Here is an 18,822-nt window from a genome sequence, read left to right as displayed (position 1 = left end):
TTGTTTGAACAGATGAACGTGGTACCTTCAGGCGTTTGGAAATTGCCTGAATGAACCAGACTTGTGGAGGTCTACAATTATTTTTGAGGTCTTGGCTGATATCTTTTGATTTTCCCATGAGGCACTTCCCAAAGAGGCACTGAGTTGAAAGGTAGGCCTTGAAATACAGCCACACCTCCAATTGACTGAAATTACGTCAATTAGCCTATCAGAAGCTTCTAAAGCCATGACATCATTTTCTGGAATTTTCCAAGCTGTTTAAAGGCACAGTCAACTTAGTGTATGTAAACTTCTGACCCACTGGAATTGTGATAAAGTGAATTATAAGTGAAATAATCTGTCTGTAAACAATTGTTGGAAAAATGACTTGTGTCATGCACAAAGTAGATGTCCTAACCGACTTGCCAAAACTAGTTTGTTAACAAGAAGTTTGTGGAGTAGTTGAAAAACTAGTTTTAATGACTCCAACTTAAGTGTATTTAAACTTCCAACTTCAACGGTACATTATGATGAAATAGCCACAGTAGCCTACAATCCAGGTGCGGAAAGCTCTTAGAGACTTACCCAGAAATACTCAAAGCTGTAATCGCTGCCAAATGTACTTCTACAAAGTATTGACTTCAATGTTCTCACTTTGTCATTATGGGTGTTGTGTTTAGATGTGGTGAAAAAAACAACAACATTTAATCAATTTTGAATTCGGGCTGTAACAACAAAATGTGGAATAAATCAAGTGGTATGAATACTTACTCAAGGCACTGTACCTACTTACATTTTGGAAGCTAATAGATTGCATTTAGTTAAAAGATAAAGACAATAATTATAATCAAGTCACTCTGGATAAGAGTGTCTGCTAAATGACAAAAATGTAAAATACTATTAACATGTAAATATGTTAACAAAAATATTTAAATTTAACAGAATAAATGGCAGAAGAATAACTGCAGATGAAATAATGCTGTAATTGAAAATTGTACACCCAATGAGAAGACAACATATTTGATGAGAATCACAACTAACATCAATTCTAGCTCTTAAAGCTTAGGCAGCTTGCCCCTTTAAGAGCGAGAATTGATTTTAGTTGTGATTCTCATCAAATATGTTGTCTTCTCATTGGGTGTACAATTTTCAATGACAGCATTATTTCATCTGCAGTTATTCTTCTGCTATATGTAAATATTATTGTTAACATATTTACATGTTAATAGTATTTTACATTTTAGTCATTTAGCAGACGCTCTTATCCAGAGCGACTTGATTACAATTATTTTGTCTTATCTTTAGTGCTTTACACTATCCAACCCCCACAATCGAATAAAGTTTGAAACTCTTAGCCTATAGAGCACAATGCAAAAAAAATAAAAAATAAATCAAAATCGGAACTTTGTGCATCCTTGACAATCACTAATCAATATCCAAAAACGGCACAAATTTTTTCTGAAGGGGACCAAGTGTGAAAACAACCTTAAAAGAGCGCCACAGGCAACAAACACTTGAGCCATCCATGCCTCTACTTCACTTTATTTAGAGCCTTAATGGCAGGTATCCTAGCAACTACTAGACAAAAGCCCTTGGCTGAATCCCAAATCACCCCCCTCCCCTCGCCCCTCCATTTGCACGTTTACGCGCACCTCCTCCATTTGCACAAGTGTCCCAAATCTGAGGGAGTGAAAATGATTGAAGGTGCAGGGGCTAATTAGACCCTCAGATCGCCATTTAGACCGAGCCAGCCAGGTTGCAGGCATCAGTGTTGCTAACACACTGCAAAATGTTAGAATTTCATACAAAAGAAGAGGCGTGCCTAATTATACGTCACATGCATTTGTTGATGACTTATTTCAAGACTTGACACATGTAACAGACGAAATACCTCCAAATGAAATGTTACTGAGGTTTATATCTTGTAAAACGACGGGGGTGGGGTTTATTAATTTGAATTTCATGCTCGTTTTATTATTTAAAAGTGGAACATGAATTGCATCATTCAAGTCAGGAGTGTGTCCTGAAGTTGATGGGTGTATTGAGCCCATCGCCACTCTCTGGAAGTCACCCTTGAAGTTTCGTTAGCAACACGTGATAACGGAGGGCCCTCTGAGCGAGTTGGTAGAAGAGAGGGGGTGGTTTGGGATTCACAACTTGTCCTTATAGCTTTAAGCTAGTTCGGACATCATCCCCAAGACACGGCAGGGCAGAGAGAGACACACATACCAGGCAAGGCATGTTAGTTAGCATGGCAGAAACAAAGAGACAAAGAGGGAACAAACATACACATAATACATTAAATTCATAACATTAACAATACTGTACATGTAGTTAAGGGAAAATGCATCAAATAAATTGTAATGGGATTTGCTGTGTTCAGAGATATAAAAACTATCACTGCAAATGTTTTAATCATTCCGACTTGATTTCACAACTATCATATGCGCTGTGGAAGCTAAAATGTTGATTTGTTAAATACAGGCCAACTGTAATATTATCCGTCTCTACAGGAGAACAGAATTCTGCGAGATTGAACTGCACCTGACCTTCCCTAACCTCTGTCAGTGTTTGTCTTTCCATTTCAATGCTGTGCTGTAGTGTGTACAGGGGTTGTTAGCCGCAATGTTGTGTTCGAGAGCAGCTGAGTAGTGGGTGCAGTGATGCGCTGTGTTTACACACACAAACCACTTGTCCAGTTTATAATATAACAAAGCTCATTTTCCTTTGTGTTGGTGAAGAGACTATAATATCTAATGTAGCTTGGAAAGATGTTTAAATGTGTGGTGTAGATGTCAGGATAAATGGGCAGTTTTAAATATGGCGTTGAGGTTTAAAAATACTCATTTGTCTACCAACAAACAATAGGCACAAATGGATGTTTGGGCAGTGTAGAGCGATTTCAGTGCCAACAGAAACTGTACTTGAATTCAATATTTATGAATTTGTAATGCACAAAATGTAATCATTGAATTCATAAAGTGAACTTGTGTTTTAGGATTTGAAACTGAATATTGCATTCAGTTTTGCAATTCAATATTTAAATTCAACATTTATCAAGTCTAGTTTTAAGCAGACAATGAATGCAATATTGAAATACATATTCTATTTAAATATCCAATTTTAAAACTGAATGCAATATTTATTCAAGTTCAATTTATTAATTCAATGGTTCACTTTGTTCATTACAAACCCCAAAATATTGAATTCAAATTCAATAGGCATATCTAAATACAAATTCAGAAATATTGAATTCAAATACAGTTTGTTGGCACCTAAATCACTCCATTGCGTTGGTGTATAATTCCAAACTGTAGGCTACCTAAATCCTGTGAATGGGTTACACCCTTTCCTTACCTCTGGATGTCTGTGATGAGCCACCAGGCCCATGACCAGCCTCCCACCACATAGGTCTTCCCATCGGAGCCACAGCAACCACCTGTTGGTCAACACAGACAACATGAGCATGACATTGTAACCACTAATGATAACACCATAGAAATAGTACTGTATTTTACACAGTCATTGTCATTGCACCGCAGTATCATTATCAGAGTATTACACTATTATTCGACCATAGTAAACCAGACCAGTATCATGGTATCAGACCTGAGTTTGAAGAGCTGAGATACCAGGGAGGAGTGGGTGGTAGTGGTTAGAATATAGGTCAATAACAAACTGAATGTAGATTGGGATTGAAATGCTTTGCTACAGTACTATATCAATGAACCATAAAGTCATAGGGTATCTAGTCAACCAAAGCTGTACCACCCCTCCACATGCCTACAAACAAACCCAATTTAGTGTTAACCTATTACAGTGTCATATTGTATGTAGTGTTATTCCCCTCTTAGTTCAGTGTATTTGTGAGTGTTTTAGGCCTCATGTAGAAACTAGTTATTTAACTGATTTACAATCACAACAAGCCTTCTGTAGACCACAAACTAAACCCTCTCACTAAGAACTTCCCCTGGCACTTACACTTCAACACTTGCTCCACATACACCAACAAACCCCAATTGATGGTGGTGGTGACACTTCTACTGCAGGAAAGTTAGCTCACACGCAAATGAGAAATCAAGTTCTGGAAAACACAATTGTGCTAACAAATGGCAGTTAAAAAGGGTTTTTACTGGTAGTAGTTGTCGGCCCCCAGGCTATGATAAAGTCTAGAGTAAATACACTAACAAAGACAGCTATCACATTAAGGGGATTATTTGGCCACTCCCTTCATTCTTCCGACAGGTTAGATGACGTCACGAAAGCGATGCATGGCGCATTGACGGGGCAGAACTGTGTTATGATTCTTGATGGTCAAATAGTTCCTAGCTATGACAAGGAAGCTGCCATGTGGGGAATCGTAGGCAACTCATATCTTGTTATTGATACCATGTCTTAAGGTGTTTTGACTCATCACGTCTATGCTAATATAACAAAAGATTCTTACCTAGCTAAATAACAAGTAACAATGTATTTGAGAGAAAAGTGCACATTGTGCAAATGTATTTATGTTTTCAATAAAATGTAGAGGAAATATAAATTTAAATGTTGTCAATCTTTTGTTTCTAAGTTAACCCCACCAGTTGTGCACACCTCGGGTTTGTTGCTCAACAACCCACCAGTCTATTATAGCTGCCTTGCAGAAGGAGCAAATTCATTTGAGGAGTGTAGAGATGTCACGGTTGTCAAAAGGAGCAGTGGACTAAAGTGCAGCGTGTGTGTCGTTCCACATTTTATTTTCACTGTGAAACTTTACAATACATATAATTAAAGTGAATAACCCCCCCCCCCCCAAAAAAAAAACCGTGACGCAGAGTGAACATACACGTACTCAAAAACAATCTCCCACAAACCCAGGTGGGACAAACACCAATTTAAATATGACCTCCAATTAGAGACAACGATGACCAGCTGCCTCTGATTGGAGATCATCCAAACAGAGCCCAACATAGAAATACAAAACTAGAACAACCCAATATAGAACATAGAAAAACTAAACTAGAAAACCCCCTTCACGCCCTGACCTACTCTACCATAGAAAATAACAACTTACTATGGTCAGGATGTGACATGAGAATGACTGTCAGCTGTAAGGGCAACCAGGGTCGTGTTCAATAGGGCACACTGTAGAGAAATGTTTCATGCCAAGGGAACATTGTCTGTTCATCTACCCAGACAAGCATGTGCAATATCCCTCCCAAATTTGAGGAAATGCAGTTTGCCTAAGGTACTGTAGACCTGAGAGGAAATTAAAGAATCATTCCTTGTATGAACCACATCCAAAATAAATAGCCTAGCATTTTCTTTAATAAACACAAGACTTTCTAAGCTTCCTTGCAGATCATGACAACAAGGTTTCATTTCACATTAATAAAATGTCTGCTGTTGTTTCTCACATGATTTGTGTGATTCAATCATTTTATAGTGTGTGTGTGAAAAAAGGTATTCTGGCCCTGATAAACCACAAGCAATACAGGTTTAAAAAACTCACAGCAAGCAGTAACATCTAAGAGCGTCAAGCATTTCTGGCTGTTGACCAGAAATGTCCAGCTTTCACGACACCCCCACACACACACACGAGGGGGAGCTGCTGGCTTGTCTTGACTGCAAACAATCTCTAACTTACTATTAGGCCTATAGAATGACAGTTTAGCTGCAAGGGCATCACGCGCAAAGGCTATTTACAGTGCCTTCAGAAAGTATTCACACCCCTTGACTTTTTCCACGTTAAAGCCTGCATTTAAAATTGATTAAATTGAGATTGTGTCACTGGCCTACACACAATACCCCATCATCTCAAAGTGGAATTATGTTTATTGAAAGTTTTACAAGTATTCAACCCCTGTTATGGCAAGGCTAAATAAGTTGAGTAAAAATTTGCATGGACTCACTCTGTGCAATAGTGTGTACCATGATTTTTGAATAACTACATTATCCCTGCATCCCACACATACAGATAATTGTATGGGTAAAAAAGATAAAGCAGACACTAAATATCTCTTTGAGCATGGTGAAGTTATTAATTAACCTTTGTAGTGATTGGGTGTATTGATAACCATCCAAAGATTCCGGCAACTGAGATTAGGAAGGACGCCTGTGAGTAAGGAAACCGCTCAGTGATTTCACCATGAGGGCAATGGTGACTTTAAAACAGTTAAGAGTTTAATGGCTGTGATAGGAGAAAACTGAGGATGGAGCAACATTGTAGAGAGAGTGGTTTCATCACGGTAGCACATGGAGAGATTTATAGCCATTAATCTAAAATAATTCATCGATTTTAAACAAAAAAAACACTTTCCATTTGTCAGACAGACAAGAAAGACTAATATGAGATGAAAGGCGAGTTCATAAGTTCAGAAATCCAAGCTAGAGCTCTGAGATGTTCACAGCGATGGGGGCAGACATTTTGATCAAGAAAGACTGATCAAGAAATGTAACACTAAACATACAAATACAGTGCATTTGGAAAGTATTCAGACCCCTTCCCTTTTTTCACATTTGTTACAGCCTCATTCTAAAATAGATTAAATAAAACAATTCTCATCAATCTACACACAAAGCAAAAACATTTTTAGAAATGTTTACAAATTTATTTTAAAAAAATTCACTGAAATACCTTATTTACATAAGTATTCAGACCCTTTGCTATGAGACTCGAAAATGAGCTCAGGGGCATCCTGTGTCCATTGATCATCCTTGCACTGTTTCTACAACTTGATTGTAGAAACACCTGTGGTAAATTCAATTGATTGGACATGATTTGGAAAGGCACACACCTGGTCTATATAAGGTCCCACAGTTGACAGTGCATGTCAGAGCAAAAACCAAGCCATGAGGTCGAAGGAATTGTCAGTAGAGCTCTGAGACAGGATTGTGTCGAGGCACAGATCTGGAGAAGGGTACCAAAAACATCTTCAGCATATAAGGTCCCCAAGAACAGTGGCCTCCATCATTCTTAAATGGAAGAAGTTTGGAACCCTCATGGCTCTTTCTAGAGCTGGCCGCCTGGACAAACTGAGCAATCGGGGGAGAACCTGATGGTCACTGACAGAGCTCCAGAGTTCCTCTGTGGAGATGGGAGAACGTTCCAGAAGGACAACCATCTCTGCAGCACTCCACCAATCAGGCTTTTATGGTAGAGTGGTCAGACGGAAGCCACTCAGTAAAAAGGCACATGACAGTCCGCTTGGAGTATGCCAAAAGGCACCTAAAGGGCTCTCAGACCATGAGAAACAAGATTCTCTGGTCTGATAAAACCAAGATTGAACTATTTGGCCTGAATGCCAGGTGTCATGTCTGGAGGAAACCTGGCAGCATTCCTACGGTGAAGCATGGTGGTGGCAGCATTATGATGTGGGGAGGATTTTCAGCAGCAGGGACTAGGAGACTAGTCAGGGTCGAGGGAAAGATGAACGGAGCAAAGTACAGAGCGATCCTTGAAAACCTGCTCCAGAGCGCACAGGACCTCAGACTGGGGCGAAGGTTCACCTTCCAACAGGACAACGACCCTAAGCACACAGCCAAGAAAAACACAGGAGTGGTTTTTGGAACAAATCTCTTAATGTCCTTGAGTGACCCAGCCAGAGCCCAGACTTGAACCCGAGCCAACATCTCTGGAGAGACCTGAAAATAGCTGTGCAGCGATGCTCCCAATCCAGCCTTAGAGGATCTGCAAAGGATGTGAGAAACTCCCCAAATACAGGTGTGCCAAGCTTGTAGCATCATACCCAATTGCTGACAATTGTGCTTCAACAAAGTACTGAGGAACAGGTCTGAATGTAAATGTGATACCAGAAAATTTTTTTTTATACATTAGGAAAAATTTCTAAAACCCTGTTTTTGCTTTGTCATTATGGGGTATTGTGTGTAGATTGATGAGGAATAAAAACAACTAAAATAAGGCAGTAACTTACCCAAATGTGGAAAAAGTCAAGGGATCTGAATGTACTATGCATGCATGTATATATAGTGAAATGCCACTCAATTTAAAAATCTAGATGACTTTTTATGCAATATTGCCCAGCCCTACGTGCTGGTCAGAGACTCCCAGTGACATTCAGCACTCATTGCATACTGACATTTTGTAATAAGGGGTGTGGGCCATATTACAAGATGGACGTCTTAATGCAGGTCTCCAAAGTGGAGAGGAGCAATGCTGAAACAGACCCTGGACGGATGGATTATTTCAGTGAGTGGAGTGACTGACTTGTAGTCACAGCTGCTGCTCTGCTTCCCTCAGAATACTTCAGATGCCAGACAGACTCCACATACTAGAGGCCACCATGGGAATGAGTGAGAATTTACCCCTTAAAAAGCATGGCATCACATTTTGGCTCGGTTGATTCATGCGCTAAGGCTAGGCCTTTGTTTCTTTGAAAAAGGACCCATTTTATTAAACATTTTTTTATTCTAAGAGAATATCTTACGTGTTACTAGTGTGTGGTCTATTCATAATGGACAGTTATCAAATTGTATTTGTCACATGCACCAAACACAATAGGTGTAGACCTTAGTGTAATGCTTACTTGCAAGCCCTTAACCAACAATGCAGTAAAGAAAAAAAAGAGAAAATAACAGTAGCGAGGCTATATACAGGGGGTACCAGTACAAAGTCAATGTGCGGGGGCACAGCTTAGTAATATGTACATGGGTAGAGTTAAAGTGACTATGCATAGATAATAAACAGAGTAGCAGCAGCGTAAAAGATGGGGGGGGGGGGGCAATGCAAATAGTCTTGGCAGCCATTTGATTAGTTGTTCAGGAGTCTTATTGGCTTGGGGGTAGAAGCTGTTAAAAAGCCTTTTGGACCAAGACTTGGCGCTCCGGTACCGCTTGCCGTGCAGTATTAGAGAGAACAGTCTATGACTAGGGTGGCTAGAGTCTGACAATTTTTAGGGCCTTCCTCCGACACCACCTGGGATAGAGGTCCTGGATGGCAGGAAGCTTGGCCCCAGTGATGTTTTGGGCCATACGCGCTACCCTCTGTAGAGCCTTATGGTCAGATGCCGAGAAGTTGCCAAACTATGCGGTGATGCAACCAGTCAGGATGCTCTCGATGGTGCAGCTGCTGAACTTTCAGTCTCCTGAGGGGGAATAGGCTTTGCCGTGCCCTCTTCACGACTGTCTTGGTGGTTGGACCATGTTAGTTTGTTGGTGATGTGGACACCAAGGAACTTGAAGCTCTCAACCTGCTTCACTACAGCCCCGTCGATGAGAATGGGGGCGTGCGCTGTCCTCTTTTTCCCTGTAGACCACAATTATCTTTTTTGTCTTGGTCACGTTGAGGGAGAGGTTGTTATCCGGGCACCACACGGCCAGGTCTCTGACCTCACCCTATAGGCGGTCTCATCATTGTCGGTGATAAGGCCTACCACTTGTGTCGTCGGCAAACTTGGTGTTGGAGTCATGCCTGGCCACACAGTCATAAGTGAACAGAGAGTACAGGAGGGGACTGAGCACTCACCCGAGGGGCCCTCATGTTGAGGATCAGCGTGGCGGATGTGTTGCTACCTACCCTCACCACCAGTTGCAGAGGGAGGTGTACAGTCCCAGGGTCTTTAGTGATGAGCTTTGAGGGCACTAGGGTGTTGAACGCTGAGCTGTAGTCAATGAATAGCATTCTCACAAAGGTGTTCCTTTTGTCCAGGTGGGAAAGGGCAGTGTGGAGTGTAATAGAGATTGCATCATCTGTGGATCTGTTGGTGCGGTATGCAAATTGGAATGGGTCTAAGGTTTCTGGGATACTGGTGTTGATGTGAGCCATGACCAGCCTTTCAAAGCACTTCATGGCTACAGACATGAGTGCTACGGGTCGGTAGTCATGTAGGCAGGTTACCTTAGTGTTCTTGGGCACAGGGACTAAGGTGGTCTGCTTGAAACATGTTGGTATTACAGACTCGGACAGTGAGTGGTTGAAAATGTCAGGGAAGACACTTGCCAGTTGGTCAGCGCATGCTCATAGAACACGTCCTGGTAATCTGTTCTGGCCCTGCGGCCTTGTGAATGTTGACCTGTTTAGAGTAGGGATACACAATATATTGGTAAGCATATCAGAAATCGGACGATATAAGCCTAAAATGCCAACGTCGGCCCGATGTCTAGTTTAACATCGATGTGCAAAACAGATGTCAAAGCTGACGTGCATACCTATATAAACGTAGGTAGATGACAATGACGCCACAAAAAAATATAGCACTACACGTGCAACACAGCATTCCTAACCTAGCCCACAATGTCTGCTGTGTGGATCGAGCAGTCAACAAGTCGAGCAGTCATTTGAAAGAGTAAGAACATTTCAGCGAGACAACGCAAAGCCAAAATCCATTAACGCCAAGATAATGAAATTCATTGCCCTTGACAATCAACCGTTCTCTGTCGTGTATGATGTTGGTTTTCACCGACTGGTCGAGCACCTCGAGCCCCGGTACACACTACCAAGTAGGTGCTATTTTTCAGATGTTGCCCTACCGGACTTAAACAGTATTGTTGAAACGTAAATCCATGAGCTACTTGCTATGGGCGTCACTGCTATTAGCTTCAAAACTGACATTTGGACGAGCGATATCAGCCCCATGAGCATGCCGAGTCTGACAGCACAGTGGGTCGTTGAGGATTTTGTACTGAGGAAAGCCTTATTGCATGCACAAGAATGTGCTGGTTCTCCTACCACTGCTGACATTTCAATGGCATTTGAGAACATGATTGAAACATGAACACACTTCTAGCTCCATTCGAACAACTGACTCGAGAATAAGCTCATCAACTGTGTCTGCTGCCGACAACATGATACCCTCTGTCATAGCATTGAAACGCCTGCTCAATAAAACTGCCGACAGACCGTGAGGTTAACTTGGAAAAGACTACTAGAGGCTGTGAACAAGCGATTTGGTGGCATTCTGAGCCTCTTTACTGTGTCGCCACCATGGTCGATGCTAGGTACAAGGACCGTTACTTTGATGCAGACAAGAAACCGGGGTTACGTGAATTGTTAGACACAGCTGGACAAGATGGAAACGGACACGATGACAGTGCGCACCGAGGAAGAGCGGCGACAGACAGAGCTGAAACTTCACTGCTTGACATGTATGAGTTGAGAATGAAACGACTGAACAAATGAACAAGTCAGGACAGCAAGTAAGTGAAAGAAATAGGTTTTGATTAAGTTTTACTGGTAATGGGGACATGCGTAAATGCCAAAAAAATAACTGGTCAGTGCGTGTTTCAACTATTTAACTGTACTAGAATGCTTAAAAGGCTGCTAAAATTGTAAATATCGGTATCGTTTTTTTTGGCAAGGAAAATATCGATATCGGCAAAAATGTCATATTGGTGCATCCCTAGTTTAAATGTCTTACTCACAATCGGCTACGGAGAGCGTGATCACACAGTCGTCTGGAACATCTGATGCCCTCATGCATACTTCAGTGTTGCTTGCCTCGAAGCGAGCATAGAAGTAATTTAGCTCATCTGGTAGGCTCATGTCACTGGGCAGCTCACGGCTGTGCTTCCCTTTGTAGTCTAACAGTTTTCAAGCCCGGCCACATCCGACGAGCGCAGGAGCCGGTGATGTACGATTCGATCTTAGTCATGTATTGATTCTGTGATGGTTCGTTGGAGGGCATTCCTCATAAGCTTCTGGGTTAGAGTCCCGCTCCTTAAAAGCGGCAGCTCAGTGCGAATGTTACCTGTAATCCATGGATTCTGGTTGGAGTATATACGTACAGTCACTGTGGGGACGATGTTGTCGATGCACTTATTGATGAAGCCAATGACTGATGTGGTGTACGCCGCAATGCCATCGGAAGAATCCTGGAACATATTCCAGTCTGTGCTAGCAAAACAGTCCTGTAGCTTTGCATCTGCATCATCTGACCACTTCTATATTGACCGAGCCACTGGTGCTTCCTGCTTTAGTTTTTGCATGTAAACAGGAATCAGGAGGATCGAATTATGGTCAGATTTGCCAAATGGAGGAAGAGCTTTGTACGCATCTCTGTGTGTGGAGTAAAGGTGGTCTAGAGTTTTTTTCCCCCTCTGGTTGCACATTTAACATACTAGTAAAACGGATTTATGTTTCCCTGCATTAAAGTCCCCAGCCACCAAGAGCACCGCCTCTGGATGAGCGTTTTCCTGTTTGCTTATGGCCGTATACAGCTCATTGAGTGCAGTCTTAGTGACAGCATCGGTTTGTGGTGGTAAATAGACAGTTATGAAGAATATAGATAAACTCTTGGTAAATAGTGTGGTCTACAGCTTATCATGAGATAAGATTTGCTCTCCTGAGGTAGAGGAAATCCTCGAGACTTCCTTACTATTAGATTTCGTGCACCAGCTGTTGTTTACAAATATACACAGACCGCCACCCCTTGTCTCACCGGAGGCAGCTGTTCCATCTTGCAGATGCAGCGTAAACCCCGCCAGCTGCATGTCGTCAATTAGCCACGACTCGGTGAAACATTAACCTGTTAGGGCTAGGGGGCAGTATTGACACGGCTGGATAAAAAATGTACCCGATTTAATCTGGTTACTACTCCTGCCCAGTAACTAGAATATGCATATAATTATTGGCTTTGGATAGAAAACACCCTAAAGTTTCTAAAACTGTTTGAATGGTGTCTGTGAGTATAACAGAACTCATATGGCAGGCCAAAACCTGAGAAGATTCCATGCAGGAAGTAGCCTGTCTGACAATTTCTTGCCCTTCTTGATTATCTCTATCCATTACAGAGGATCTCTGCTGTTACGTGACACTTCCTACGGCTCCCATGGGCTCTCAGAAGGCGGCAAAAAGCTGAATCGTGGCTTTGCAGGCTCTGGCTGAAAAAAGTAGCGCGTTTGGGTAGTGGCTGGTTACAGTACTGTGAGACTCAGGCTCGTGCCCGCGTCGACAGAATGCTTTGTTTTCTTTCGTCTGTTTACCTAAACGCAGATTCCCGGTCGGAATATTATCGCTTTTTTTATGAGAAAAATGGCATAAAAATGGATTTTAAACAGCGGTTGACATGCTTCGAAGTACGGTAATGGAATATTAAGAAATATTTTGTCACGAAATGCACCATGCTCGTAACCCTTATTTACACTTCGGATAGTGTCTTGAACGCACGAACAAAACGCCGCTATTTGGATATATTGATGGATTATTTTGGACCAAACCAACATTTGTTATTGAAGTAGCAGTCCTGGGAGTGCATTCTGACGAAGAACACCAAAGGTAATCAAACTTTTGTAATAGTAAATCTGAGTTTGGTCAGGGCTAAACTTGGTGGGTGTCTAAATAGCTAGCCGTGATGGCTGGGCTATGTACTCAGAATATTGCAAAATGTGCTTTCACCGAAAAGCTATTTTAAAATCGGACACCTCGATTGCACAAAGGAGTTCTGTATCTATAATTCTTTAAATAATTGTTATGTTTTTTGTGAACGTTTATCGTGAGTAATTTAGTAAATTCACCGGAGGTTTGCGGGGGGTATGCTAGTTCTGAACGTCACATGCTAATGTAAAAAGCTGGTTTTTGATATAAATATGAACTTGATTAAACAAAACATGCATGTATTGTATAACATAATGTCCTAGGTGTGTCATCTGATGAAGATCAAAGGTTAGTGCTGCATTTAGCTGTCTTCTGGGTTTATGTGACATTATATGCTAGCTTGAAAAATGGGTGTCTGATTATTTCTGGCTGGGTACTCTGCTGACATAATCTAATGTTTTGCTTTTGTTGTAAAGCCTTTTTGAAATCGCACAGTGTGGTTAGATTAACGAGAGTCTTGTCTTTAAAATGCTGTAAAATAGTCATATGTTTGAGAAATTGAAGTAATAGCATTTCTAAGGTATTTGAATAACGCGCCACAGGATTCCACTGGCTGTTACGTAGGTGGGACGATTTCGTCCCGCCGGCCCTAGAGAAGTTAACCTAACTTTGACCCCCTAAACCTAACCCCAGACCTAAACCAAACCATAACCCTAAAGTTACAAAGACAGCTCATGTACTTGCTCAACAGCTTGCTTGCACATCAACTCTTCAGTCAGTTGCAGCATGGTCATCTAGTGACAAAAGGAAAAGTTAGGGTCACTGTAGTGTAGATCATGTGACCATAATTCGTCCTGACATTTGGGTTCTCATAGTCATCTGGTGACTCATCCCTCTGGTTTCAACGCAATGGAAAATCCAAGAGCTGTTCTTTCATTCTGTAGTAAGAATGTAGTCCTGATCACCAACAATGATGAGACAGCCTATAGGGAGGTCGTCAGAGACCTGACAGTGTGGTGCCAGGACAACAACCTCTCCCTCAATGTGAGCAAGACAAAGGAGCTGATCGTGGACTACAGGAAAAGGAGGGCCGAACACACCCCCAATCACATCTACAGGGCTGTAGTGGAACGGGTCGAGAGTGTCCACATCACCAACAAACTATCATGGTCAGAGGAAGGCCCCAAAAATTGTCAAAAACTCCATTCACCCAAGTCATAGACTGTTCTCTCTGTTACCGCACAGCAAGCGGTACCGGAGTGCCAAGTCTAGGTCCAAAAGGCTCCTTAACAAAAGACCCCCAAGCCATAAGACTGCTGAACAATTAATCAAATGGCCACCCAGACTATTTACATTGACACCCCCCCCCCGTTTTTACACTGCTGCTACTTGCTGTTTACCATCTATGCATAGTCACTTTACCCTTACCTACATGTACAACTTACCTTGACTAACCTGTACCCCTGGTCCCTGTACATAGCCTTATTATTTTATACATTTTTCATCTTTATTTAGTAAATATTTTCTTAACTTTATTTCTTGAACTGCATTGTTGGTTAAGGGCTTGTAAGTAAGCATTTCACATTGTATTCGGCCCATGTAGACAGGAAACTGGTTTCTCAAAGAGGTTATGAAAACAAACTACTATGCACTGTAGTAGGCTACACCCCAAACCACAGTCAAACTACTGCAATCTGTACAAGACGAGTACAAATCTGATTATTTCTCTAACCAACGCTACATAAACAATCAAATCTGATTTTGCTGAGTGATTTGTACTCACCATACTATCAGTCTCAATAATAAAACACAATCAAAAGGGTTGATTATGATATCATGCCTAATTTATTGTGTAACTTTCTACAAAAAAAACAAGATAACATAGCCTAGCTACTCATGTATCCTAGTGGACCGAGCGAGCTCTGTCCTTGAAACTGCCTGAAAATGGCATTGTAATCTTTCAAGGCATATACACAACTACATTTAACAACATAACTTAGTTAATTGCAGTTATCCAGTGCTGCTACAGATCAGGGTCTGTAAAGACTGCGTCCGTTTCCAGACCTTAAAAGACCTCACGCTACATCTGTCTCTAACTTAACTCATATGGATGAAATAAAGCAATACTTCCACAAATTCCATTGGTCTGCTCAGGTTTCACGTGTCACGAGTCATGACAACCGCTCTCTCATATTGCCACACTGCAAATAGAAGGCTACAGGCAGTCTAGTATCCAGAAATTACATTTTCAGATGCAAAAAGCATATCTTTCTACAATAAACTACCTCTCGAACATAATTATTAAAAACTATTAATATGTCCTTGCTTTTTAGCCAAAGTTATTTATAATACGTTCAGAGTTGTACTGTATTTAATGGGTAATATTCCATTAGCTACAATCACTGTGTCTTTATCACACCAGGCCAAATGTCATACCATTTAATCTGTATTACGTAAATCTGGCATGACATTTGTGGTCTGAATGTATAGGTAACTGTAAATCGCTCTAGGTAAAATCGCCTGCTAAATGGCTAAAATGTCAAACGTATTAGACCTGACATCACAGACAGCCTGACATAAGGGAATGGGCACCCCCCACTATCATGTTCCCTCCCCTCACGACTCAGAGCCCGTCATTCATAATCACAACGTTCCTACTTCCCCAAACTAGAAATGAGCATCAATTACTTAAATCATAACGACATAAGTGCGATTGCGATGCTGTTTACAATCACATGGTGTGTCGGAGAAGTGTGGCATCTAGAATAAAAAATATATACGTACTCATCTCCTGCCCGGAGGAACACATAACTGCAGCGTTTAAAATAACTGGAAACTCGGGAAAATAATTCAGGTCGGAAAGTCGGAGCACCAGAAAAGAGGCCCGAGTTCCCGAGTTGGAATTCCGAGTTGGGTGACCGTTCAAATCGATTTTTTCCAGTCCGAGCTCGTTTCCCCCCCGAGTTCCCAGTTGTTTTGAACGCACTGAAGTCTGAGATTCCGAGTACCCAGTTGTTTTGAACGCGGCAACTGTGAGTCAGCTATCTGTGATCTAGCTAGCTAGCTAACGTCAGAGGAATATAGTAACTGTCTACATTTTCAGAATTGGTAATGACACAATGACGAGGTTATCCACTGCGATAATCACGCGCCAATGTGCATGTCACTGTGTAAATAACAAGTGAACGTAACATTAACTTACACGTTAAATTAATATTTACAAAGATGAATGTAACGGTACGTACCTGAAACAACAAGGGCCTCATTTGGTCCAACAGTATGACAATTACCCATGTTATTTCAAAACGTGTATCCCGAACCAAGTGCGTGTGTCGCCTAAAAATCTTCGTCTACGGTATTATTGCAGTCCACAAACACACGTTTGGCGCGTGCCGGACCTGAAATCTACTTGCGTAACCCCTGCTTTATTATACAGTTTTTATCGACACTAGGCTGATTCGATTATACTGAACCGCGGGGCACCGGTCTATGGCACGTGACGTAACTGGGCATTAATGGTGAGGGAGGAGCCCCCGTCTCAAATGTAACAGTAATCTGCGCCTCTCGGTCATGTCAAAAAGGCAGCATGGTGCATCGCCAAGAAACATACATCTCTGTTCTGTTCCATAAAATATATGTTTGAATTTTCAAACAAGTTTTCATTGGGAAGGCATTTAAAGCGTTTTTATCAAAACCAATCACGTTTGCATGTGAAAACACATAATCCTACTCATTACTTCACATGCTTAATTACGTAACTTTTGTTTTGAGCAGAATTCGCCTCGGGCTTTGAACGGGGCATCTTGCTCACGCCCGGAAGGCATCCCGGTTCCAAAGGGAATGCGATGAACTTTCAACCAGTACAAAACACGTCTACCCGGGCGCCCGCGACAGATTAATCGAATCCCCTCATTGATTATTTGTACGGCTACTCGATCCGCTTTTAGCGCTTTTTGTTTTCCTCTGTTAAAGTGGCTTAGTATTCGTCCGATTGTAATGAACATTTGGGCGTCAGCACATCGCCCACCGCACTTGTTTATGCACGCACATACAGACAAGTGTAGAATTTCACCAGCAGGCGACACTACACTACAATAAATGGTGATGGGGTCGGGGACTCGTGGAATGAACGTGTTCCATAGTGGTTGTGGGCTGTTTATCGCTGAAATAGGCCTACTGTGTACAGTATGTCAAGTGTTTGACCAGCAGGTTGATCTATTTTGTATCATTGTGCCTAGGAATAAGTATTACCAATAAATCACAGTTCACCTGCATTTTGAAGGAACCATCAACATACTGTATGACCCTCATCTGCAATTGGTCTAAAAGGTATTTCCGCACAGTGTGGGCAAAGGAACATCAGTTCGTTCAAAGGATTTGATTTGGATCAATTTGATTTTAGGCATAAATGGAATTTGGAGGTGGGATTAGTGTTTTGTCAGAATATTATCTGATTTGTTCAAAACTTGGTCCAAGATAAGATACAATAAATGTAGCGGTCTTTCTATGTACCACAGAGGAACCAAGAAATTAAGTGCGACACCACGTCTGTCTTTTTGGGCTTTTATGTTGATCTGCAATAATATTATGAAAAGACAGGACAGGAATACATCAGTCTCCAACGCACCATCTGACAATTTGTTCTTTCTCTCTCAGTAATTTCTCGGACTGAGGAGAACGGGAGCTACGGGTAGTACCAGGGTGTTAGTAGGTGACGTAAGCATCCAGATTAAATAAAATACATTTAATGAAGTAAAACCCGAAGATGTTAATATTATCCAGCTACTGTAGCTGCCTACTTAACATCAACAGGCAGTACTAGTAGCGCAACAATTGAAAATAGAAACCCCCCAAAAAGTTCCTGGCGATCATAGCGATCTGACTCCACCCCTTCTGTCTGAACTTGGAATATTCCTCTTCGCGGGCTTGGGCCACTGACCCTTAACCTGGATGTTCTGTTCTGCATTGTGTACTATTCTAATAATTTGAAGTTTGATGGAATAACCATTTTAACTCTCTTACACGCACCCCTTCCTAATTTCAGCAAACTTTAAGACATAAGGTACGAGTTCTTCCTCCACAGTGGTACCTGGACCAAAAGTCATCCAGAAGGACAGCAAAGAGACTAGAAATACGCTCTTATACATATAACCTATGACGCTCTAATAAAGTATTTCTCATACCCTTATTGATTCTTTCTTGAGCTCTATTTCTCTATTAATCTATCCTCTGGGCCTCTATGTTTCACTGGGGTACTGTCACATCAACAAAAGTTGATAGGACTTGAATCAGGGCATCTAGATGCTCTCTTTTGTCAGGCTCCGCAATCACTTGACTGATTGACTCTAAAAGTCTTCTGACAGGCTTCACAACTCTTCCAGTTCGAGTTCTCAAGATGCCTTCACTGGGTCTCAGGACTGTATCAGTGAACTCAGACGTCTGGCTGTTTCTGTGCTCTTCCTCTCTGGTTACTCGTTCTCTTCTTCGTAGATCTTATGCATCCAGAGCCGCTGACTGATGCATGTCTACTGCTGATGCCATCTAGATTGCTCACTGACGTCGCTTTTCTACTTGTGTCATCTTCGGAAGGATCA

At 41.7% G+C, this 18,822-nt stretch overlaps 1 protein-coding gene across 7 annotated transcripts in view; it reads right to left on the bottom strand.

The window, feature by feature from the left end:
* The window catches only part of LOC106567991 (flotillin-2a), a 48,107-nt gene that overhangs the window by 17,447 nt on the left and 11,838 nt on the right, over positions 1–18,822 (bottom strand). For 3 of the 7 annotated variants that reach the window (XM_014137952.2, XM_014137950.2, XM_014137951.2), the window contains exons 1-2: positions 16,474–16,747; positions 3,337–3,418 (exon numbers count right to left, since the gene is read on the bottom strand). In XM_014137952.2, coding sequence (XP_013993427.1) covers positions 3,337–3,418; positions 16,474–16,522 — 131 coding nt within the window. In that variant the 5' untranslated portion in view covers positions 16,523–16,747. Of the gene's footprint in view, positions 1–3,336; positions 3,419–16,012; positions 16,184–16,473; positions 16,748–18,822 lie in introns of those variants that run through there. The other 4 variants (XM_045693557.1, XM_045693558.1, XM_045693555.1 and 1 more) reach the window with 3 other exon arrangements.

Source organism: Salmo salar, chromosome ssa13 (genome assembly GCF_905237065.1).
Source record: "Salmo salar chromosome ssa13, Ssal_v3.1, whole genome shotgun sequence".
NCBI lineage: Eukaryota > Metazoa > Chordata > Actinopteri > Salmoniformes > Salmonidae > Salmo > Salmo salar.
Note: the sequence above shows the minus strand (reverse complement) of the source record. Positions and strands in the feature narration are given on the sequence as shown.